This window comes from Hemitrygon akajei, chromosome 12 (genome assembly GCF_048418815.1).
Source record: "Hemitrygon akajei chromosome 12, sHemAka1.3, whole genome shotgun sequence".
In the NCBI taxonomy this organism is placed as follows: Eukaryota; Metazoa; Chordata; class Chondrichthyes; order Myliobatiformes; family Dasyatidae; genus Hemitrygon; species Hemitrygon akajei.
Genome location: NC_133135.1, coordinates 19,611,438 through 19,637,521, shown reverse-complemented (window position 1 = coordinate 19,637,521; position 26,084 = coordinate 19,611,438). Strand labels below are relative to the sequence as shown.

The 26,084-nt window shown below is 41.0% G+C and overlaps 1 protein-coding gene across 1 annotated transcript in view; it reads right to left on the bottom strand.

Annotated features, from left to right (window-relative positions):
- hfm1 (helicase for meiosis 1) overlaps positions 1–26,084 on the bottom strand; it is a 103,700-nt gene that overhangs the window by 39,252 nt on the left and 38,364 nt on the right. The window contains exons 15-18 of the mRNA XM_073063920.1: positions 15,297–15,344; positions 14,392–14,472; positions 14,208–14,299; positions 6,172–6,278 (exon numbers count right to left, since the gene is read on the bottom strand). Coding sequence (XP_072920021.1) covers positions 6,172–6,278; positions 14,208–14,299; positions 14,392–14,472; positions 15,297–15,344 — 328 coding nt within the window. The remainder of the gene's footprint in view (positions 1–6,171; positions 6,279–14,207; positions 14,300–14,391; positions 14,473–15,296; positions 15,345–26,084) is intronic.

The following is a 26,084-nucleotide window of genomic DNA, read 5'->3' as shown; positions in this document are numbered from 1 at the left end:
AAAGCCTCCTTACAATGGGGTCTTTCCTTCGAGCAGCATTCTGCTAACATCTTCCCTTGGGTGCTCCTCTCTGTACCTCCTCCCAACAAAAGCCCAAAGCCAGACCCTGTCCCTCAGAAGTCTGATCCCACCCAGCTCTCTCAAATGTTCCGTGGCATCCTCGACTGACTGGCTGACACAACATTCCTAGGCTGAGCAAATGCTCCTCATCTCAGTTGAAGCCAAAACACTAGTCAATGAACCTTAATGAACAGAACATACTGCATCTGCAGAAAAAACTGCTAAAATAAAAGTATCTCACAGCATACCAGTAGAAATACAATAAAACATGTTCTTAACCGGGGCATTATATTCTTTAACCTCCTTCCCCCCCCCCCCCCCCCCCCCACCAAAACAGTCATGTCCTGGTGACTTTGTAAGCCTTTGGGACTAATAAATCCATTATTAATACACAGTATTCAAATAAATTTCATGATTTCAGGACGCCCAATTCATTTGTAAATGGAAGTAACATATCTCACTATTGGAATTGGCACAACACTCTGTTTCTCAGGTGCATCATACGCCAGCCTATCTGGGGGTTTCCTAACTCACTGAGACTTCCTTATTTCATCTTCAGCTTCTTCAGCCTCTGGCACTCCTGGTGACTGTTCCAGTTTACCTGGGGATACCTCCCCCATCTATCACTCGTACTTTCCGGCGACTCAGTTCCCCCTGCCCTCTGACTGAACTTAGCTTCCTTTAGTTTAAGCAGGCGCTGCTGAACATCTTCAATCTCCGCTGTTGCTAACTGGTGAGACCTCTCTCAGAAAAGGGTGTCCTCTGTCACTCTAGCTACTCCTCCAGAGTTTAACATGACAGGTTTAGACTGGGTATACTGAACAGTTCCTCATTTATACTCACCTTGCTGCTTAAGAAGAACTTGCACTTTCTTAAAAGCCGTTCTAAACACCCCAGGTGAATGGACAAGATTTTCAAAAAATTTTCCCCATTTCTCTCCTTGCATGCCCCACAAGCCTTCTCACAATGGGAGTATTTGTTCCCAGAAGAATAGAAGCTTCAATTTTTCCAACCGGATCTGGGCAGGCCAACACTAGTGTATCAATAGCCTTAGCTATTCCAACATCTGTTACTGAGAACTCTAGTTTCAACAATAACTAACCATCATACGGGTAATCATCAGCACTAAGCCCCCAAATCTCAAAGGCACTGAGTGGCATCAATGGTAAATGGGTCAAATACCGGTTGTAAAAGGGTCAGTAAGGTAAAGTAACTTGAGAACCTTTGTCAAGTATGGCTCTAGCATAAATACCTTCCATCCACATGGATACATCAGAGCTCCGTCCCACTAAACCTTCAGGAAATAGTATTCTCTCCAAGACGAGAGGCCATTCCTTTACTGGGTCCCTCCGTACTTTTGCTTCTTTTCTTCTCTGTTTGATTAACCGTTGACTTACTTTTTGAAGATTTTCCTGTCCCTCATAGTTTCACATGAAATGTCCATCATCTCCACAGTTGTAACAGAAAATATTGGTTGCCTCTCTTGTCAAAAGTCCCTTTTCAACAGTATTCCTCTGCTTAGTAAGGTGGGGCAAGGTTCCTTACAGATGAGTCAAGTTTAGCTGACAATTAGTAGACGTCCACCGAGTCAACTCAGCTTAAAGGTTTTTCATCTCAGTCCTCAAAAGCTCTATCTCTGTGGCATCAGGGGTCACTTTAGCAACAGAGGCTACCACAGAAGACATTATTTGGCTTTTGAAAACATTCCATTCCTCAATCACTTTTTCCTCTGCTCTAACTTCTCTGAGAAACTTAGTAAAAGATGGAGGAAGGTGCATCTTATGGGTCATTTGCATACCTAGAGCAATCATGTCATGTGATAGTGCACTCTCAACAACTTGTTCTACTCTCAAGCAGTTGCTCTTAGACAATTGCTCTCAACCAGTGCAGCAATTTCTTTATTCTGAAAAGATAGGCAGTAATCTTCTCTCCTTCCTCCTGGAATGTGTGCCTAATCTTCATCACAAGATTGGCTGAATTTTCAGCAGTGCCAAAAAGCATCTTCCAGAGCTTGCATATAATTAGCTGAGGTGGCTAATGGATTTTCTGTCTTTAGCCATTGGACCGTTTAAACTCTGTACCCGTCTGCTTTTCATCCAGTAAATGAGATGTCTGCTCAGCCCAAGCCTCATATTCTTCTTCCCCAACAGGTGTGCGCTTCACTCCAGAAAACATACTTAGCCGACAATAACTTTAGCTCTCCACAGGTACACTTTGGCATTTATCAACCAGTGCTGTAATAGCCAAAACCAGCTCAGAACATAAATCAACAGCTGAAGGACCTATTAGACTTTTCATATCAGACAAGTCTTCCTTTAACTCCACAGAAAACAGAACAACTTGTTTTTAAAATCTTCACCCTCAGCTACATTCTCACAAATTCCAGAAATATGAACTAGCCATGGGCTGGCCTCTCCAGGTACTCCTATCCTATCGGGCAGCGTGACTTCAGTCATGTCACTGGTAGTCGTTTTGCACCCAACGTTAATCTCCATGCCATCCTTAATAAAGTACCTCACTTTCCATAAAACACTGGCTTAAACACACAAATACGGCGCTTAATCAATTTTTATACAGCTTCATACAGCATTCCAATCCTGGAAGAGTCCCAAAAAATGTGACCCTCTCACCGTGGCTCGGAATAAACTTGGCTCATTAGCTAAATCTAGCTAACAGCCACCTGACTCAGCATTATATGGGTAACAGAGAGAAGGCCACCTTCAAGAAGAAATATGTCTAGGGTTGGTGTGATTTGGGTTCAACCAAACAGAAAAGTTGGGATGTTCGATGAGGGAATGAAAATTGTGGTGAATGCTGTATAAGTGCTGCCCTGTGCAAAGTTATCATTCACCAGGAAAAAACAGATTGTACACTAGCATAAAATTAAAGTGGAAGCATACTTACTGATATTTCAACTTTAACATACAGTTAATTAGGAAAAATAGAAAAGGGCCATACAGTTAAAGCAGTCTAAATGTGCACATAAATGTTGACGCTCGTTTCTGGAATAGTCAGGTGCTTCGCTTTGATTACTCTTGTGCTGAACCCACGTTCTGCTTGAACGTCCCCTGCCACAGTTCGAACTTGTCTCGAAGACTGTTTGTAATGAACTGGCTAACTCCTGCCACTTCCTCCTTAGAACCATTTGTCTGCACAAAGCACTTCTTACAATGGGTCTCTCCTTCAAGCGGCATTCCGTGAGCATTTTCCCTTATGTTCTGCTCTGCACCTCCTCCCAACAAAAAACCCCAAACCAATCCCTGTACCTCAGATATCTGATCCTGCCCAGCTCCCTCGAATGTTCCATGGCATTAGCCCGGAACACACCTTTCCTAGGCTGAGCAAATGTTCTTTTTCTCAGCCTAAGCCAAAACACTAGTCTATGAACCTTAACTAACAGAACATACTGCATTTGCAGAAAAACTGATAAAATGAAAATAGCTCACAGCATAGCAGTAGAAACACAATAAAGTAATGTTGTTAACCAGGGCATTACAGTGTGTCATGATCTTTTCTCCCTATCTGAGGAAAGACACAATTGTGTAATGCGGAATGCAGCAAAAAAAATCACCATTTTAATTCTTAGGATGGTGTGTTTGTAGTATGATGAACATCCAGCACTTTCTTGAAATTGGAAGAATGAGAGGTGATCTCATTGAATTGTGTAAAATTATTAAGGGAATTGAGAGGATAGATGTGGAAGTTCCCGTAAGATGACAGACTCAGAATAGGGAGTTGGTCATTCACATCTGAGACAGAGATGAGAAACTTCCTCACTCTGAGGGTGGTGAATCTTTGGAATTTACTGCTGAAGGGGGCTGTGGGAACACTATTACTATGTATTTTCATGACAGAGATAGATTTCCAAACATTACAGGAATCAAGGGGTTTGTGCAGTAACACACACAAAATGCTGGCGGAACGCAGCAGGCCAGGCAGCATATAACCATATAACAATTATAGCATGGAAACAGGCCATCTCGGCCCTTCTAGTCCATGCCGAACGCTTACTCTCACCTAGTCCACCGACCTGCACTCAGCCCATAATCCTCCATTCCTTTCCTGTCCATATACCTATCCAATTTTATTTTAAATGACAATATTAAACCTGCCTCTACCACTTCTACTGGAAGCTCGTTCCACACAGCTACCACTCTCTGAGTAAAGAAATTCCCCCTCATGTTACTCCTAAACTTTTGCTCCCTAACTCTCAATTCATATCCTCTTGTTTGAATCTCCCCTACTCTCAATGGAAAAAGCCTATCAACGTCAATTCTATCTATCCCCCTCATAATTTTAAATACCTCTATCAAGTCCCCCCTCAACCTTCTACGATCCAAAGAATAAAGACCTAACTTGTTCAACCTTTCTCTGTAACTTAGGTGCTGAAACCCAGGTAACATTCTAGTAAATCTCCTCTGTACTCTCTCTGTTGACATCTTTCCTATAATTCGGTGACCAGAACTGTACACAATACTCCAAATTTGGCCTTAACAATGTCTTGTACAATTTTAACATTACATCCGAAGTCCTATACTCAATGCTCTGATTTATAAAGGCCAGCATACCAAAAGCTTTCTTCAGCACCCTATCCACAAGAGATTCCACCTTCAGGGAACTATGCACCATTATTCCTAGATCACTCTGTTCTACTGCATTCTTCAATGCCCTACCATTTATGATGTATGTCCTATTTGGATTATTCCTACCAAAATGTAGCACCTCACACTTATCAGCATTAAACTCCATCTGCCATCTTTTAGCCCACTCTTCTAACTGGCCTAAATCTCTCTGCAAGCTTTGAAAACCTACTTCATTATCCACAACACCACTTATCTTCGTATGATCTGCATACTTACTAATCCAATTTACCACCCCATCATCCAAATTATTAATGTATATGACAAACAACATTGGACCCAGTACAGATCCCTGAGGCACACCACTAGTCACCGGCCTCCAACCTGACAACAGTTATCCACCACTACTGTCTGGCATCTCCCATCCAGCCACTGTTGAATCCATTTTACTACTTCAATATTAACACCTAAAGATTGAACCTTCCTAACTAACCTTCCATGCAGAACCTTGTCAAAGGCCTTACTGAAGTCTATATAGACAATATCCACTGCTTTACCCTCGTCAACTTTCCTAGTAATCTCCTCAAAAAATTCAATAAGATTTGTCAAACATGACCTTATAGGAATCTATAGGAAGAATCTATAGCATCTATAGGAAGAAGAACTGTCAACGTTTTAGGCCGAGACCCTTCGTCAGGACTAACTGAAAGATAGTAAGAGATTTGAAAGTGGGGGGGGATCCGAAATGATAGGAGAAGACAGGAGGGGTGCGGTGAAGCTAAGAGCTGGAAAGGTGATTGGCAAAAGGGATACAGAGCTGGAGAAGGGAAAGGATCATGGGATGGGAGGCCTAGGGAGAAAGAAAGGGGGAGGCCTCCCGTCCCATGATCCTTCCTATAGATGCTGCCTGGCCTGCTGCACTCCACCAGCATTTTGTGTGTGTTGCTTGAATTTCCAGCATCTGCAGATTTCCTCGTGTTTGGCTTTGCGCAGTAAATAATGGCTTTGATCAGCCATTATTTTGCTTATCAGAGCAAAAGGCATAATGAACCAAATAAGTTATTCTTATTATGATTTATTATGATATTATGTGTTGTTTCTCTTCATTCTTCCAGGCAAAATATATTATTTCATACTTTTCTGTATTGAATTACATTTGCTATGTATCTGCCCATTTCACTAACTGTCTGTATTCTCCTAAATTCCATCGATATCCTCCTCATGAATTGCCATTTTTCCAAGTTCTATGACCTTTGAAAATTTCAAAATTGAAGGTAGCAAACATTGTGTAAGCATTTTAAAACTGGTAAAGCTAAATTCTAAACCGGTCATTTACAAAATACTTTCTTAAATTGTTAAGGCTGCTTAGTAGTGCAAAGGCAATTCACATACCAAAGTATCTCAAAGCAGTCTTGTCAACATCATCTGATGGTAACTCCCATCTTTGTTTTAGGGAATGTTTATCTCATATACTGTGTAGGCAGAGCATCAGTAAATACATTGGAAATGGAAAGAACATGACTGGGATTACCTGATCGTGATTCTATTTTTGTCTTTATTGAAAGTATTAAGAATCTTCTTTTCATTGATTCTTAGTTGAATATCTGCAAATTCCTTGCATTGGGATATTACTGTGACCTATTATATAAAATATAATGCAAGATTTAAAATATCACAAAAATTTAATCTGATGACAATAATATACCCAATTCTCAACTGCAGCTGAAAGCTTTTATTATTTTTTTAAACAGACGATTTCTTGACAGGGACACTACTTTGTCTTATCATTTCAATTACAACAATGAAGAATGTTAACATTTTAAATCTAATCTGATGCATAAATGTATCATAAATGTAAGTAAATGGAGAAGGAGATCATCCCACTACCTAATGGAATAGAAGAATAAGCTTGAGAGAAGTAACAGCCTATTGCTATCCCTGTTGTACTACCAGTACTATTTCAAAATAATCTTAAGGCTTTTGTATGTCAATACCCTACTAGCATACTGTACATATTGTCCTCCTTTAGAGGTCAGATGAAAATCTGTAATTTGTTTCTGCTTTAGACAAAGTGAGCAATAAATAGTTAAAATTTCCAGAAGTGTTTAAGTGTAGGATACATGTTAATCTTCAACTGCAAAATCAGTAACAACTACATGGATACTATTTCAATATTCAAAGTAAATTTATCATTAAAATACATATATGTCACAATTTACAATCCTGAAATTCATTTTCTTGTGGGCATACTCAATAAATCCATAATAGAGTAATAACCAGAATAGAGTCAATGAAAGTCCACATCAACCTGGGCACTCAAACAGTGTGCAAAAGACAACAAACTGCAAATACAAAAATAAGCAATAAATATCAAGATCACTAGATGAAGAGTCCTTGAAAGTGAGTCCAGAGGTTGTGGAAACATTTCAATGATGGAGCAAGTGAAGTTGAGTGAAGTTATCCCCTGTGGTTCAAAAACCATATGGTTGAGGTGTATTAACTGTTCCTGGGTCTGGCAGTGTGAGGCTTGGGGCTCCTGTACCTTCTTCCTGATGGCAACAAAGAGAAGAGAGCATGACTTGAGTGGTGGGAGTCCCTGACTATGGATGCTGATTTCCTACAACAATGCTTCCGCGTAGATCTGTTCAACAGTGGGGAGAGCTTTATCTGTGATGGAGTGGGCTGTATCCACTACTATTTGTAGGATTTTCTGTTCAAAGGTATTGGTATTTCCATACCAGGCTGTGAAGTACCCAGTCAATATACTCTCCACCACACATAAGACAATATGACATAGGAACTGAATTAGGCCATTGGCCCATCATATTTGCACTGCCATTCAGCCATGGCTGATCCATTTTTCCCTTCCTCAGCCCAAATCCCAGCCTTTTGCCCATAACCTTTGATGCCGTGTCCTATCAAGAACCTATCAATCTCTGCCTTAAGTACCAATGACCTGGCCTCCAGAGCTGCCTGTGATAATGAAGTCCATAAATTCACCACACTGGCTGTGAAATTTCTCCACATCTGTGTTTTAAATGGATGCCCCTCTATATTGAGGCAGTGCCCTGTTGTCCTAGACTCCCCCGCCATGGGAAACATCTTTTCCACATTTATGTTGTCTAGACTTTCAACATTCCAAAAGTTTCAACAAGATCCCCATTCATCCTTCTAAATTCCAGTGAGTACAGTCCCAGAGCCATCAAATGTTCCTCGTATTTTAACATCTACAGAAGTTTGTCAAAGTTTTAGATGTCATGTTGAATATTTGCAAGCTCCGAAGGAATTAGAGGTGCTGCTGTACTTTCTTCCTGATTGCATTTATGTGCTGGACCAGGACAGGTGCTCTGAAATAATAACACTGAGGAATTTAAAGTTGCTGACCCTCTCCACCTCTGATCATCTGAGGACTGGCTCATGAAGCTTTGATGTCCTCCTCCTAAAATACTGAACTTCTGTAGAGCTCTTGTCATCTATGACTGCAGATTGTCCCACCTTATAAAACATCCTCTCCACATCCACTCTATCAAGGCCTTCTACCATTCGATAGGTTTCAATGAGGACTCCTCTCATTCTTCTGAATTCCAGTGAATACAGCTGTAGAACCATCAAACAGTGTTCATATGACAAGTCATTCACTCCTGGAATCATTTTCATGAACCTTCTTTGAGCCTCTCCAGTTTCAGTACATCTTTTCTAAGATAAGGGGACCAAAACTGCTCACAAGAAGAAGATGTTTCTGTAAGAACAAGTGAGGCCTCACCAGTGCTTTATAAAGTCTCAACATCACATCCTTGCTTTTATATCAAATTCCCTTTGAAATAAATGCTAACAGTGCAATTGCCTTCCTCACCACAGACTGAATCTGCAAATTAACATTTAGGGAATCCTACATGAGGACTCCAAAATCCTTTCACGCCTTAGGATTTGTATTTTCTCCCCATTTAGAAAATAGTCAACCCTTTCACTACTTATACCAAAGTGCATGATCATACACTTCCCGACAGGATATTCCATCTGCCATTTCTTTGCCCATTCTTCAAATCTGTTTAAGTCCTTCCGTAGACTCTCTTTTTCCTCAAAACTACCTGACCTCTACCTTTGCAACAAAGCCATCAATTCCATCATCCAAATCATTGACATATATTGTAAAAAGAAGCGGTCCCAACACAGACCCCTGTGGAACACCACTAGTCACCGACAGCCAACCAGAAGCAACCCCCTTTGCCTCCTGTCAAATCAGCCGCTGTTTTATCCACGCTAGAATCTTTCCTGTAGCATGGGCTCGTAGCTTATTAAGCAGCTTCATGTATGGCACTCTGTCAAAGGCCTTCTGAAAATCCAAATACATAACATTAACTGAATCTCCTTTGTCTATCCTGCTTGCTATTTCTTCAAAGAATTCTAACAAATTTTCCCCTGAAGGAACCATGCTGACTACAGCCTGTTCTATCATGTACCTCCAAGTACCCTGAAACCTCACCGTCAGTAATCAACTCCAACATCTTCCCAACCACTGAGGTCAGACTAACAGGCCTATAATTTCCTTTCTTCTGCCTTTCTTCTTTGTTGAAGAGTGTAGTGACATTTTCAATTTTCCAGTCTTTGGAACCATTCCAGAATCCAATGAGTCTTGAAAGATCATTACTAATGCCTCCATAATCTCTTCAGCTATCTCTTTTAGGACCCCGGGATGTACACTATCAGGTCCATGTGACTTATCTACCTTCAGATCTTTCAGCTTTCCATGAACCTTCTCCCCAGTAACAGTAACTTCCACACTTTATGACCTGGAACTTCCAGCATACTGCTAGTGTCTTCCACAGCGAAAACTAATGCAAAATACTTATTCAGTTCACCTGCCATTTCTTTGTCCCCCATTACGACCTCTCCAGCATAGTTTTCCAGCGGTTCAATATCCACTCTCACCTCTTTTACACTTTATGTATCTGAAGAAACTTTTGGTATCCTCTTTAATATTAAAGGCTAGCTTACTTTCATATTCCATCTTTTTTAGTGACTTTTTTAGTTGCCTTCTGTTGGTACTTAAAACCTTCCCAATCTAATTTCCCACTAATTTTTGCTCTATTGTAGGCCCTCCCATTGGCTTTTATGGTGGCTTTGACTTCTTTTGCTAACCATGCTTGTGTCATCAGGCCTTTAAAATACTTCTTCCTCTTTGGGATGTACAGTATATATTCTGTGCCTTCCAAACTGCTTCCAGAAATTCCAGCCATTGATACTCTGCTGTCATCCCTGCCAGTGTTCTTTTACAAACAATTCTGGCCAACTCCTCTCTCATGCCTCTGTAATTCCCTTTACTCCACTATAATACTGATACATATGACAGCTTCTCCTTCTCAAATGTCAGGGTGAATTCAATTACAGTATGATCACTTGCCCTAAGGGCTCCTTTACCTTAAGCTCTCTAATCAATTTAGTTTGTTGCACAACACCCAATCCAGAATAGCTGATCCCTTATTGGGCTCTACCATGAGCTGCTCTAAAAAAGCCATCTCATGAACATTCAAGAAATTCCCCCTCTTGGAATCCCGCACCAACCTGATTTCCCCAATATACCTGCATATTGAAATCCCCCATGGCTATTGTAACATTGCCTTTTTAGCATGCATTTTCTCTCTCCTATTGTAATTTGTAGACCACATCCTTAAACTGTTTGGGGGTCTGTATATACTTTCCCATCAAGGTCTTTTTACCCTTGCAGTTCCTTAGCTCTATCCACAATGATTCAACATCTTCTGACCTTACGTCACCTCTTTCTAATGACTTAATTTCATTTTTTACCAACAGAGACATATCGCCCCCTCTGCCCTCCTGCCTATCCTTTTGATACAATGTATATTCTTGGAAATTAAACTCTCAGCTATTATTTTCTTTCAGCCATAATTCGGTGATGCCTACAACATCGTACTTGCCAATCTCTAACAGTGCTACAAGTTAATTGACCTTATTCCGTATACTGTGCGCATTCAGATATAACATCTTTAGTCTTGTTTTCACCCTTTTTGGTTTTGTCCACTTTTACATTGCAACTCATGCTGTTGACTGCAATTTTTCCCTATAATCAGACTCTCCCGCTTGGAATCTCATTATACATTGCCTCTGTTTGTAAACCGATTACCTCATCTTCAGCACTACTACTCTGGTTTCCATCCCCCTGCCAAATTAGTTTAAATCCACCTGAACAACTCTAGCCAACCTGCCCACAAGGATATTGGATCCCCCTCTGGTTCAGGTGTTACCCGTCCCTCTTATACAGGTCATACCTTCCTCGGTAGAGATCCCAATGATCATAAATATAAAACCCCTGCCCCCTGCATCAGTTCCTCAGCCATGCATTCACCTGCCAAATCATCCTATTCTTACCCCTACTGGCACAGACAGCAATCCAGATATTACTACTCTGGAGGTCCTGTTTCTCAGCCTTCTACCTAGCTTCCTAAAATCTACCTTCAGGACCTTCTCACCTTGACTATCTATGTCATTGGTACTGATATGTACCAAGACTTCTTGCAGCTCACCCTCGCCCTTGAGAATGCCATGGACATGATCTGAGACATCCCTTATCCTGGCACCAGAGAGGCAACATCCATCCATGCATCTCTATTGTGCCCACAGACCTCATCCCTGTTCCTCTAACTAAAGAATCTCCTATCAACATTGCAGTCCTCTTCACTTCTCCACTTTTCTGAGCCACAGCACCAGACTCAGTGCCAGAGACCTGATCATTGTGGCTCCCCCTGGTAGGTCATCCCCCTCAATAGTACCTAAAGTTACATACTTATTATTGACGAGAACCTCCACAGTTGTTCTCTGTACTAGCTGTGCACTTCTCCTACTTCTCCTGACAGTCACCCAGTTACCTGCAACCTAAGGATGACAACTTCCCTGCAGCTTCTGTCTATCATCTCCTCATTCTCCAGTATGAGTTGAAGGCCATCAAGCTGCAGCTCTCAAGACCTGTAGCTCAGTACACCTGGTGCAGATGTGTTTATCTGGGAGTCTGGCGGTTTCTCAGACCACACTAAATACTGCCTCTGGAGCTATTCTAATTATACTATGCACTGATAGATGAGGAATGAAAAAAATAAGAACACAGAGACAATAGACAATAGGTGCAGGAGTAGGCCATTCAGCCCTTTGAGCCAGCACCTCCATTCAATGTGATCATGGCTGATCATCCACAATCAGTACCCTGTTCCTGCCTTCTCCCCATATCTTTTGACTCCGCTATCTTTAAGGACTCTATCTAACTCTTTCTTGAAAGCATCCAGAGAATTGGCCTCCACTGTCTTCTGAGGCAGAGCATTCCATAGATCCACAACTCTCTGGGTGAAGAACTTTTTCCTCAACTCTGTTCTAAATGGCCTACCCCTTATTCTTAAACTGTGGCCTCTGGTTCTGGACTCCCCCAACATCGGGAACATGTTTCCTGCCTCCAGCGTGTCCAATCCCTTAATAATCTGATATGTTTCAATCAGATCCCCTCTCATCCTAAATTCCAGTGTATACAAGCCCAGTCGCTCCAATCTTTCAACATATGACAGTCCCGCCATCCCAGGAATCAACCTCATGAACCTACGCTGCATTCCCTCAATAGCAAGAATGTCCTTCCTCAAATTTGGAGACCAAAACTGAACACAATACTCCAGGTGTGGTCTCACCAGGGCCCTGTACAACCGCAGAAGGACCTCTTTGCTCCCATACTCAACTCCCTTTGTTATAAAGGCCAACACACCATTAGCTTTCTTCACTGCCTGCTGTACCTGCATGCTTACTTTCAGTGACTGATGAACAAGGACACCTAGATCTCATTGTACTTCCCCTTTTCCTAACTTGACACCATTCAGATAGTAATCTGCCTTCCTGTTCTTGCCACCAAAGTGGATAACCTCACATTTATCCACATTAAACTGCATCTGCCCACTCACCCAACCTGTCCAAGTCACCCCGCATTCTCCTAACATCCTCCTCATATTTCACACTGCCACCCAGCTTTGTATCATCTGCAAATTTGCTAATGTTACTTTTAATCCCTTCATCTAAATCATTAATGTATATTGTAAATAGCTGCAGTCTCAGCACTAAGCCTTGCGGTACAGAGAGAGTAACTTACAAGACAACCTAACTGTCACCTCCACTGGTTAATCTTTCCCCATGAATTTTTCATGGCCATTGGCTACTTTATTGATATTGATGGATTGCAAATCTTCTAAACTTTTCTCTCTGCATTGTACATATCAAGTATGAGAAGTTGGATATTGGTTACTGCATGAAATTGGAAGAGCAGGATTTTGATATTTAAGGCATTTAACCCTTGGAAAATAAAAGTCAAAGAGAAATAAGAATATCCAACTACAATCATAAAGGTGGAATGGAAAGTGGCACAAAATTAATTTAAAATGCTAGAACCACACACAATAGATCATGCTAGGAGTAGAATGTGTAGCGATAAAAATCAGAGATAAACATAGGAAAGACAACAGTTGAGCACAGGAGCAGCAAAACAATATCAGTATTAATATAATACATGGATGCTCACATCAAACTCAAAACAATCCATTTATAAATTCTTATCTATGAGGAAATATTTTTAAAAAGGCAAAAAAAAGCATTTCTTACTTAAATATGTAAAATGTGGTCAGAAAGTAGCAAAAACCTACTGATTTGTTAATTTCCTCAGAAAAAGCTCGCAAAGTAGGTTAAACTTGACTGGTCCTTTCCAGTAAACATATAGGACACAATACAATGTTTTACCTGATATAACAAAAAAGAATATTGCCTAACTTCAAGAATAATGACACAGAGAATTTGCTAAATTTCATTACAAATTTTTCTGTGCGTAAGAAGAAAATCCCAAAACTCAGAAATATAGTCCAAATTAGGGTATAATCAAACACTCAACTGGGAATCAGGTGGCCAATTCCAACCAGAAAAAAAAAGCTATCAGTAAATGGTGCATTCCTCCTTCATAGTGGTCAGAAAAATTATTTAGATATTTTCAAGTTTCATATCATCCTCAAATGTTTTCTCATAATGCAGAAGACCATCTGACCCGCCAAGCAATCCACTTACATATTTCCCTGTAACTTATTCTCTCCAATGTGCCCATCAGCTCTCCCAAATTATTTTGCCTCTCACCTATTATAATAACAATTTACAAAGTATATCAGCCTATCAAGCAAACAACTAGCACATCTTTGGGATGTAGGAGGTAACCAGAAACCCTGGAGGAAACACATGCAATCAAAGCGAGAACATACAAATTCCACAGAGCCAGAGGTCAAGACTGAGCCTGGGTCATTAGAGCTGCATTACTTGCTGTGTCATTGTGTAATCCCTTATAGATTTGCATTCAAATTCTACAGCTGGTATAGCAGTATTTTTAGAACTTACATCTCTGCATCAATGATCCTAAACTCCAGCCATTAACCCAGTAACAACCATTATGCTACAAACTCGTTTTTAAAAATCATGCAACATAAATAATTAGTTCAACAAATCATTCAAATATTCTAATAATTTGTTTTCAAATTAGCAAATTACCAGTTCAGATAGAGTTTCATTTCCACTGACCAAGAAGAAGAGCTTCATTGTTTCAAATGCAATGGAATAGCGGGCCATTAACTTTCCAGTTTCTATTAAACATAAAGGAGAAGGTTACACATTTAATTGATCATTAACAGATGTATTTTTAAAGTTATTAGAAAATATGTAAATAAATCTGCACCTGTAGGTTTGAAATTGATTTCTTCATCCATTCTTAACAATCCAATAGAAGACAATGCTTGCAAATTCTTCAGGCATAGTTCTGTTTCAACAATAAAAACTGGATTTTATCACACATTCATTGATTGGTGTGTGAAATCTAACTAATAAGTTATTTTCATTCATTCGCAGATCTCTTCTTAATACTCTGAATAAGGGGATCTTTGAGAAGGTAGCTTTGAAATGGATACCCAGTGTTTCAACAGTAAAACTCCACACTTGTGCAATGGATATAAGAATTTAGGCATTTCCCTATCAACTGTGACAAAATTTTCATTTATTCCGCCTTTCAGACATGGCAAAATGCTTCAAAGTACTCTGCATCTTTGTTATCTAGTAAAGTTTGACACCAAGTCATATAGGACAAATGATCAAGAGGTTTTGAAAAAAAAATCAAATAAATTCAAGAATGAGTAACAAATCAGAAATAGCAGAAAACAAAAATATCAAAAGCTTATGGGTAAATTACAAATAGGGACACCATGGATCAATGTGATGGCAAAGATTATAATTCTAAATTCAAATGGTAAAATCCATTCCTATCTCCTTCCCTGCTCAAGGTGTGAAAATTGTTGTAATTTTCCTAACAATCAACCCCGTGGACAAACTGTACAATAACCACAAAATATTCAAACACATAGGCCAGTTTAAATTCAGCCATGTTAAATCAAAGTGAAATCTATTTCCTTTCTGCTGCAACTGTTGCCATTGTTCAACCTTAATCAACAAAGATCATGATGCCAAAAAAATTAAGTTCAACAATTACACCTCAGATTCCTTTAATCAAAATTAGTCTTATTGATTTAAAAAGAAATTCTGGTAAATAGGCTTCCACAATGTTCCAATGACACAAGTTACATCAAGTACCTTGCAACTTTGCTTCAATTCCAGCTCTGTCAAGACCAGTAGCAAAACCTGAGGAAGAGAAATGTTTAGAATCACTGAACTCTTAGGTAGTTATAAGTTATCACTTCTCATGTATCCATATACACATTACATTTAATTCTTAGATCGCAGTTTCAAAATCTATTGTGTAAATTGTGGTTGGTTATTAGTTTAATGGTTCCTTAAGGTTGTTTTAATCAGGGATGGTAATGTGGACAAGCTGCCACTACCTATTAAATGCTCCCAAAGGCATGTGCCTCAAATAGCCTCTGAATACCAATGCCAGCGCCTGGCATTCACATGTGGCTTAGCTCCTAAGCCCAGAAAAACCATTTCTACTGACAGGAGAAGGAGCAAAGCTGTGTTACTGGTGCCTTAAAACCAGTTGCTTCGGGCAAATGGGGATTGTTAGCCATGGTTGGTAGCTCATCTAGGAGAAAGAAAACTCTCCAGAGTCCAGTGAGTTTTGAAAGATAATTGCTAATTCCTCCACAATCTCTAACGTTGCCTCTTTCAGAATCAGAATCAGCAGCATGTGACATGAAATTTGTTAACTTAGCAGCAACAGTTCAATGCAATACATAATTAAGCAGAGAGAGAAAAAAATTAATAATAATAATAATAATAAATAAAATGAAACTTAATAAACAAGTAAATCAATTACATATTTTCCAAGATGGTGGCACGACACAGCTTGCAGCGGCCACTCCGGAGCTGATTATGTGTTATTTGTGAAGCGGGGTGCTGTGCGCAATCATAATCGATTGAAAATGGACATGGGAGCACGGAGGAACATCGGGAAATCTCCAGGAAGACCTTCTTCTTCATTGCTGCTGCTGCTGTGAGGTCCGGGACTCTGCTGGGAAGAACAGGCCCCCAGTCCTCGGGGTCGCGTTGCCGATGGCCATTGGTGGGGCCATCTTAATACGCTCGGCATACGATGGTGCTCGGAGAAGCTGTGCCGGAGGGGATGGTCGTTCGACGGACTCGGAGTCCGCTGCGGTCAGGTCACTTTCGGTGTGTGCTGTGTCTGCGAGGCTGGGTTCGACGGAGCTTTCGTTGTGTGCTGCGTCTGTGAGGCTGAGTCGTGCAGCGCTGTGGAAGTCCATAGCGGGGGTATTCCCTTTTGCCGCCGGCATGAGATGGCGAGTCTGTCGGGACCCTCGGGACTTGTGGAAACTGTGTGGTGATTTCTTTTGAACTCATAGTCCTTTAACATCTTTAGACTATTTTTACTGTGCCCATAGTCTGTTTTTTATCAATTATGCTACTGTTTGCACTGTTATAACTATATGTTGTAACTATGTGGTTTTTGTGCAAGTCTTGTAGCTTTAGTTTTTGGTCTTGTTTGTCTGGTGGATTTGGAGCTCCTTTCTGGGGAACGCGCTAAGACGGTAGCGCGATATTAATACGCAGCAGCCTCTCCGGACTCTGGATTGGGGATTGCCAAACGTTATGTGGATTTTCTGGTGTAGTCTGTTTTGTCATATACTTTTGTGATATCATTCAGGAGGAACGTTGTTTCATTTTTTAATTGCATTGCATTTGTGGTTTCTAAATGACAATAAACTGAATCTGAATCTGAATATATTGAATAGATTTTTAAAACTGTGCAAAAACAGAAATACTGTATATATTTTTAAAAATTAGGCAATGTCCAAAGCTTCAATGTCCATTTAGGAATCGGATGGCAGAGGGATCCCTGCCTTGCTAAAATTATTTAATGAATTTGGAGATTTTTCAGGATATAAAATTAACTTTAATAAAAGTGAACTGTTTCCTTTAAATGAATCTGTTTCTATGTATGATAATACTCCTTTCAAAGTTACGGATTCCCTTAGATATCTAGGCGTTATAATCACTAAAAAATACAAGGATCTTTATAAAGCTAATTTTGTTCCCTTGGTAGATTCTATGAAGTATTTATTTAGTAGATGGAACCCACTTACGTTTTCACTTGCTGGCCGCATCCATATAGTCAAAATGATGATTTTACCAAAATTATAACCATAAATAACAATTACAGCACAGAAACAGCCCATCTCGGCCCTTCTAGTCCGTGCCGAATGCTTACTCTCACCTAGTCCCACCTACCTACACTCAGCCTATAACCCTCCATCCTTTCCTGTCCATATACCTATCCAATTTTTTTTTAATGACAAAATCAAACCTGCCTCTACCACTTCTACTGGAAGCTCATTCCACAGAGCTACCATTCTCTGAGTAAAGAAGTTCCCCCTTGTGTTACCCCTAAACTTTTGCCCCCTAACTTTTATATTTTATATTTATTTCAGAATATCCCTTTTTTTGTCTAAGAAGTTTTTTGATTGAATTGATTCTATCATCTCATCTTTTATTTGGGATGATAAAAGACCAAGAATTAGTAAATGTCACTTACAAAAATTGAAAAAGGATGGAGGTCTTGCTTTGCCTAATTTAAGAATGTATTACTGGGCTGTTAATGTGCGATATATGTCCTTTTGGTTACACTGGGTTGATAAGAACGAGCGGCCAATTTGGGTAGATCAGGAATTGAAAGCTGTGAAACAGTTTTATTTAACCTCGTTATTGGGAGCTGCTCTACCTATACGATTAGCTAAAGTTGTTAACTTAAATTTATACCCTGTGATTAAGAATTATTTATAAATTTGGCTGCAGTTCTGTAATTTTTTTAATCTTAAAAAATTTAAACTTTGTAGTTTAATTTATCAAAATTATTTTTTAAGCCTTTTTTGAATGATCCAATTTTTTATTTTGGAAAAATAAAGGTATTAATTCTTTTTTAGATCTATTTAAAGAAGATAGACTGATATCTTTTGAACAATTAGTTGATAAATATTCTCTTTCATACATGGATTGAAAATTGGCTGGCTGACAGGAAACAAAGAGTAGCGATTAACAGGTCCCCTTTGGAATGGCAGGCTGTGACCAGTGGGGTACCGCAAGGTTCGGTGCTGGGACCGCAGCTGTTTACAATATACATTAATGATTTAGATGAAGGGATTAAAAGTAACATTAGCAAATTTGCCGATGACACAAAGCTGGGTGGCAGTGTGAAATGTCAGGAGGATGTTATGAGAATGCAGGGTGACTTGGACAGGCTAGGTGAGTGGGCGAATGTATGGCAGATGCAGTTTAATGTGGATAAATGTGAGGTTATCCACTTTGGTGGCAAGAACTGAAAGGCATATTAATATCTATACAGAGTCAAGTTAGGAAAAGGGGAAGTACAACAAGATCTAGGTGTTCTTGTACATCAGTCAATGAAAGCAAGCATGCAGGTACAGCAGGCAGTGAAGAAAGCTAATGGCATGCTGGCCTTTATAACAAGGGGAGTTGAGTATAGGAGTAAAGAGGTCCTTCTGCAGCTGTACAGGGCTCTGGTGAGACCCCACCTGGAGTATTGTGTGCAGTTTTGGTTTCCAAATTTGAGGAAGGATATTCTTGCTATTGAGGGAGTGCAGCGTAGGTTCACAAGGTTAATTCTCAGAATGGCGGGACTGTCATATCTTGAAAGATTGGAGCGACTGGGCTTGTATACACTGGAATTTAGAAGGATGAGAGGGGATCTGATTGAAACATATAAGATTATTAAGGGATTGGACACGTTGGAGGCAGGAAGCATGTTCCCGCTGATGGGTGAGTCCAGAACTAGAGGCCACAGTTTAAGAATAAGGGGTAGGCCATTTAGAACAGAGATGCGGAAAAACTTTTTCACCTAGAGAGTGGTGGATATGTGGAATGCTCTGCCCCAGAAGGCAGTGGAGGCCAAGTCTCTGGATGCTTTCAAGAGAGAGTTAGATAGAGCTCTTAAAGATAGCGGGGTCAAGGGATATGGGGAGAGGGCAGGAACGGGGTACTGATTGTGTATGATCAGCCATGATCACAGTGAATGGTGGTGCTGGCTAGAAGTGCAGAATGGCCTACTCCTGCACCTACTGTCTATTGTCTATTATACTCATACTTTTTACAATACCTTCAAGTTAGACATTTCTTACAAAAATATTTAAGTAATTTTCCTTACATATTGGATGCCGACATGTTAGATACTATTACAAATATGAACCCTTTGATGAAGGGTTCCATTGGAAGAATTTATAATTTATTATTAAAATGGGATAAGCGTCCTTTATTTAAGATTAAACAAGATTGAGAAAAGTAACTTAATTTGACTTTTATGGCAGAGGACTGGATGCAGATTATGAAGCTGGTTAACTCTTCTTCGATTTGTGCTAAGTCATTCTCTGATTCAATTTGAAATTGTACATCGTTACTATTTGACGAAGGAGAGATTGTCTAAAATCTTTCCTAATGTTGATAGTGATTGTGATTGTGATGTAAAACTGAGACAGCTACACTGACACATGTTTTGGTCTTGTTCTATACTGGAACAGTTTTGGAAGTCAGTTTTTTCTACAATTTCTAAAGCACTTAAAATTAATTTACAACTTAACAAATTAAATGTGCTCATTGGAATAATCCCTCAAAATATCCACAATATTTCTTTGTCTGACCAACATGTTATTGCGGCTGTTACATTGATAGCTAGGAGGGCCATTCTGTTGAAGTGGAAGGATACATCGGCTCCCACTCTGTCACAATGGTTTTCTCAAGTGATGTTATGTCTTAGTTTGGAGAAAATTAGAAGTCCAACCTTCGAACCTATATTTGATTTTGAGAAAAGATGGGGTTCATTTGCTCATTACTACCATTTGAGTTAATTGATAGATTTCCTCCACGATCTAATTGTAAATTTTGGAATAATTTTTTTGCTGGCAGTTTGATGTTTATCCTTAGAAGCTTTTTGTATGACACGTGGCTCCGGGGTTCAACACCTAATGGGTTCTTTTTTCTCTCACTTTTCTTTGTTTTAGTAGGGTTTTTTCCTTTTCTTTTTTTTGTGTCACTATATTTTTCAATCTTTAAAACATTGTTTTTTTTTCCTTTGAGACATTGTGTTACCTACTTCGATGTACTCTTGTTATTTTGGATAATAATAATAATAAAAAAGATTTGAAAAGGATGGCAGATGGGAAGAAGCTGTTCCTGAATCACTGAGTGTGTGCCTTCAGGCTTCTGTATCTCCTACCTGATGGTAACAGTGAGAAAAGGGCATGCCCTAGGTGCTGGAGGTCCTTAATAATGGACGCTGCCTTTCTGAGACACCGCTCCCTAAAGATGTCCTGGGTAGTTTGTAGGCTAGTGCCCAGATGAAGCTGACTAGATTTACAACCAGCTGCAGCTTCTTTCAGTCCTGTGCAGTAGCCCCTCCATACCAGACAGTGAAGCAGCCTGTCAGAATGCTCTCCATGTTACAACTATAGAAGTTTTTGAGTGTGTTTGTTGACATGCCAAATCTCTTCAAACTCCAAATAAAGTATAGTGCTGTCTTGCCTTCTTTATGACTACATCAATATGTTGGGACTAGGTTAGATCCTCAGATTTCTTGATGCTCAGGAACTTGAAGCTGCTCACTCTCTCCACTACTGATTGGTATGTGTTCCTTCATCTTAACATTCCTGAAGTCCACAATCAGCTCTTTCATCTTACTGACGTTGAGTACCAGGTTGTTGCTGCAGCACCACTCCACTAGTTGGCATATTTCACACCTGTACGTCCCCTCGTCACCACCTGAGATTCTACCAACAATGGTTGTATCGTCAGCAAATTTGTAGATGTTATTTGAGCTATGCCTGCCACACAGTCATGTGGATACAGAGAGTAGAGCAGTAGGCTAAGCACACACCCCTGAGGTGCACCAGTGTTGATCATCAGCGAAGAGAATATGTTATCACCAACCTGCATAGACTATTGCAGAGGGAGGTACAGAGGCCCAGATTCTGCAACTTCCCAATCATGATTCTGGGAATTATGGTATTAAATGCTGAGCTATAGTCAATGAACAGCATCCTGACATAGGTGTTTGTGTTGTCTAGGTGGTCTAAAGCCATGTGGAGAGCCATTGAGATTGCGTCTGCCGTTGACCTATTGTGGCGATAGGCAAATTGCAATGGGTCCAGGTCCTTGTTGAGGCAGGAGTTCAGTCTAGTCGTAACCAACCTCTCAAAGCATTTCATCACTGTTGAAGTGAGTGCTACCAGGTGATAGTCATTAAGGCAGCCCACATTGTCCTTCTTTGGCTCTGGTATAATTGTTGCCTTTTTGAAGCAAGTGGAAACTTCTGCCCGTAGCAGTGAGAGGTTGAAAATGTCCTTGAATACTCCCACTAGTTGGTTGGCACACTTTTTCAGAGCTTTACCAGGCACTCCATCAGGACCATCTGCCTTATGAGGGTTCACTCTCTTTAACGACAGTCTAACATCGGCCTCTGAGACAGAGATCACAGGGTCATCAGGTGCAACAAAGATCTTCACAGCCATAGTTATGTTCTCCCTTTCAAAGCATGCGTAGAAGGCGTTGAGTTCATCTAGTAGTGAAGTATCACTATCACAACCCTAGGGTGCAGTTCACCTTCTCCCTTGTAATAGTAACTGCACTCATTTTTCTTCCTTCACACTCTACAATATCTGGCTGACTGCTAGTGTCTTCCACAATGCAGACTCATGCAAAATACCCATTTAGTTCATCTGCCATCTCCTTGCTCCCTGTTATTATTTCTCCGGCCTCATGTTCTTGCGGTCTTATATCCACTCTCATCTCTCTTTTAATTTTTTACGTATTTGAAAAACTTTTGCATTCCACATGTGACCATCAGATGTGGAATATACCAGGGTGTTGCACTATCCCCACTGTCGTTATGCATAGGATTGAACCCCCTCAGCCATTTCATCTCAAAGAGTGGATATGGGTACGGGTTCAAGAGTGGAATAACCATCATCCACCTCTTAAACATGGATGACATCAAGCTGTATGCTAGAAATGAAAGAGACATATACTCACTAATCCACCTGACAAGGGTGTACAGGAGAGAAACTGGGACTAGAAAAGTGTAGTTGGACAACTACAAATACCTAGGGATCCTGCAGGCACATGGAAGCCACCACAATGAGGACACAAGGAAGGCTGCAATGTTCAAGAACCGCCAAAGAGTGAGACAGGCCCTAAAAAGCCAGCTGAATGGGAAGAATATGATCAGAGCCATCAACACATTCACCCTACCAGTCATCAGATACCCAGCTGCAGTAGTGTGCTAGCCAAGGAACAAACTGGAAGCCGCAGACTTCAAGACCCTGAAACTTCTGACAATACATGGAGGATTCCATCCCAAGTCCAATGTCGAGTGACTGTACCCACCAGAATAATAGAGTTTGGGGACTAGCAAGTACCAAGGCCAAAATATCCATGAGTATGTCAGGAATGAGTATGAGTGTAGCTGGATATCTGATCTGCCTTATGAGAAATTTGTATGAAGATCAAGAAGCAACAGTTAGAACTGAACACCAAACAACAAACGAGTTCAAGATTGGGAAAGGATTACAACAAGACTACATACTGTCACCCTACTTATTTAATTTATATGCTGAACACATCTGCAGCATGCTACCACCCAAAATGGACCCCCTACAATTCACCCTCCAACTCAACCGATCGACAGATGACACAATAGCCACTGCTCTACACACCTGGAGAAGAAGGATGCTTATGTGAGAATGCTATTCTTGGACTACAGTTCAGCATTCACCACCATAATTCCCTCCAGGCTTGACAGGAAGCTCAAAGACCTTGGCCTTGACCCTGCCTTGTGCAGCTGGCTCCTGGACTCCCTGTCAGATCGCTGGCAGGTGGTAAGAGTGGGCTCCCTCATCTCCACCCCTCTGACTCTCAACACCGGAGTCCCTCAGGGCTGTGTACTAAGTCCCCTCCTTTACTCCCTGTATATCCACAACTGTGTTGCCACCCACAGCTCTAATCTGCTAATTAAATTTGCCGACAACACTACATTGATTGGCCTAATCTCAAACAATAACAAGGTGGCCTACAAGGAAGAAGTTATCTCTCTGACACAGTGGTGTCAAGTAAACAGCCTCTCCCTCAATGTCACAAAAACAAAGGAGCTGGTTGTGGATTACAGGAGAAATGGAGCCGGACTAACCCTTATTGACATCAATGGATCTGGGGTTGAGAGGGTAAACAGCTTTAAGTTCCTCAGCATCCACATCGCCGAAGACCTTACGTGGTCTGTACACACTAGCTGTGTGATGAAAAAGGCACAGTAGCGTCTCTTTCAAGATGAGGTAAGGCTGGGTAAGTTCCTTTCAAAGGAGAAAGTTTCAAAAGTTGAGGCAAGTATTGGGTAGGTCATGGCAGCTGAGATCGGCCCCGTGGTTTGTTCATCCTGCAGCATGTGGGAAATCAGGGATACTTCCAGTGTCCCTGACGACTATGTGTGCAGGAAGTGTGTCCAACTGCAGCTTCTGGCAGAACGCATTGAGCGTCTGGAGCTGCGATTGGATTCATACTGGAGCATCCGCGATGCTGAGAAAGTCGTGAATAGCACGTTCAGTGAGTTGGCCACACCGCAGGTAAAGGCTACACAGGCAGAAAGGGAAGGGGTGGCCACTAGACAGCGTAGCAGTAGGCAGGTAGTGCAGGAGTCCCCTGAGGTCATCTCCCTCCTAAACAGATATACTGTTTTGGATACTGTTGGGGGAGATGTCTCATCAGGGGAAGGCAGCAGCAGTCGAGTTCATGGCACCATGGGTGACTCTGCAGCACAGGAGGGAAGAAAAAGGAGTGGGAGAGCTATAGTGATAGGGGATTCAATTGTAAGGGGAATAGATAGGCGTTTCTGTGACCGCAAACGAGACTCCAGGATGGTATGTTGCCTCCTTGGTGCAAGAGTCAAGGATGTCTCTGAGCAGCTGCAGGACATTCTGGATGGGAAGGTGAGCAGCCAGTGGTCGTGGTGCACATAGGTACCAACGATATAGGTAAAAAATGGGATGAGGTCCTACAAGGTGAATTTAGGGAGTTAGGAGATAAACTAAAAAGTAGGACCACAAAGGTAATAATCTCTGGATTACTACCAGTGGCACATGCTAGTCAGAGTAGAAATAGGAGGATATTTCAGATGAATCCGTGGCTTGAAAAATGGTGCAAGGGGGAGGGATTCAAATTTCTGGGGCATTGGAACCAGTTCTGGGGGAGGTGGGACCGGTATAAACAGGACGGTCTGCACCTGGGCTGGACTGGAACCAATGTCCTAGGGGGAGCGTTTGCTACTGCTGTTCAGGAGGCTTTAAACTAATGTGGCAGGGGGATGGGAACAAGTGCAGGGAGACAGAGGGGTGTAAAATGAGGGTAGAAGCAAAAAGTAGTAAGGTGAAAAGTAAAAGTGGCAGGCAGGCAAATCCAGGGCAAAAAGCAAAATGAGCCACTTTTCAACATAATTGTATAAGGGCTAAGAGTGTTGTAAAAACAAGCCTGAAGGCTTTGTGTGTCAATGCGAGGAGCATTCGTAACAAGGTGGATGAATTGAATGTGCAGATAGTTATTAATGAATATGATATAGTTGGGATCACAGAGACATGGCTCTAGGGTGACCAAGGATGGGAGCTCAACATCCAGGGATATTCAATATTCAGGAGTGATAGACAGGAAAGAAAAGGAGGTGGGTAGCATTGCTGGTTAGAGAGGAGATTAACGCAATAGAAAGGAAGGATATTAGCCTGGAGGATGTGGAATCGATATGGGTAGAGCTGCATAACACTAAGGGGCAGAAAACGCTGGTGGGAGTTGTGTACAGGCCACCTAACAGTAGTAGTGAGGTTGGGAATGGCATTAAACAGGAAATTAGAAATGTATGCAATAAAGGAACAGTAGTTATAATGGGTGACTTCAATCTACATATAGATTGGGTGAACCAAATTGGTAAGGGTGCTGAGGAAGAGGGTTTCTTGGAATGTATGAGGGATGGTTTTCTGAACCAACATGTCGAGGAACCAACTAGAGAGCAGGCCATTCTAGATTGGGTATTGAGCAATGAGGAAGGGTTAGTTAGCAATCTTGTCGTGCGAGGCCCCTTGGGTAAGAGTGACCATAATATGGTGGAATTCTTCATTAAGATGTAGAGTGACATAGTTAATTCAGAAACAAAGGTTCTGAACTTAAAGAAGGGTAACTTTGAAGGTATGAGACATGAATTAGCTAAGATAGACTGGCAAATGATACTTAAAGGGTTGATGGTGGATATGCAATGGCAAGCATTTAAAGATCGCATGGATGAACTACAACAATTGTTCATCCCAGTTTGGCAAAAGAATAAACCAGGGAAGGTAGTGCACCCGTGGCTGACAAGGGAAATTAGGGATAGTATCAAGTTCAAAGAAGAAACATATAAAGTAGCAAAAAAAAAGCGGCACACCTGAGGACTGGGAGAAATTCAGAGTCCAGCAGAGGAGGACAAAGGGCTTAATTAGGAAAGGAGAAAAAGATTATGAGAGAAAGCTGGCAGGGAACATAAAAACTGACTGTAAAAGCTTTTATAGATACGTGAAAAGAAAAAGATTGGTCAAGACAAATGTAGGTCCTTTACAGTCAGAAACAGGTGAATTGATCATAGGGAACAAAGACATGGCAGAATAACTACTTTGGTTCTGTCTTCACTAAGGAGGACATAAATAATCTTCCGGAAATAGTAAGGGACCGAGGGTCTGGTGAGATGGATGAACTGCGGGAAATACATGTTAGTAGGGAAGTGGTGTTAGGTAAATTGAAGGGATTAAAGGCAGATAAATCCCCAGGGCCAGATGGTCTGCATCCCAGAGTGCTTAAGGAAGTAGCCCAAGAAATAGTGGATGCATTAGTGAT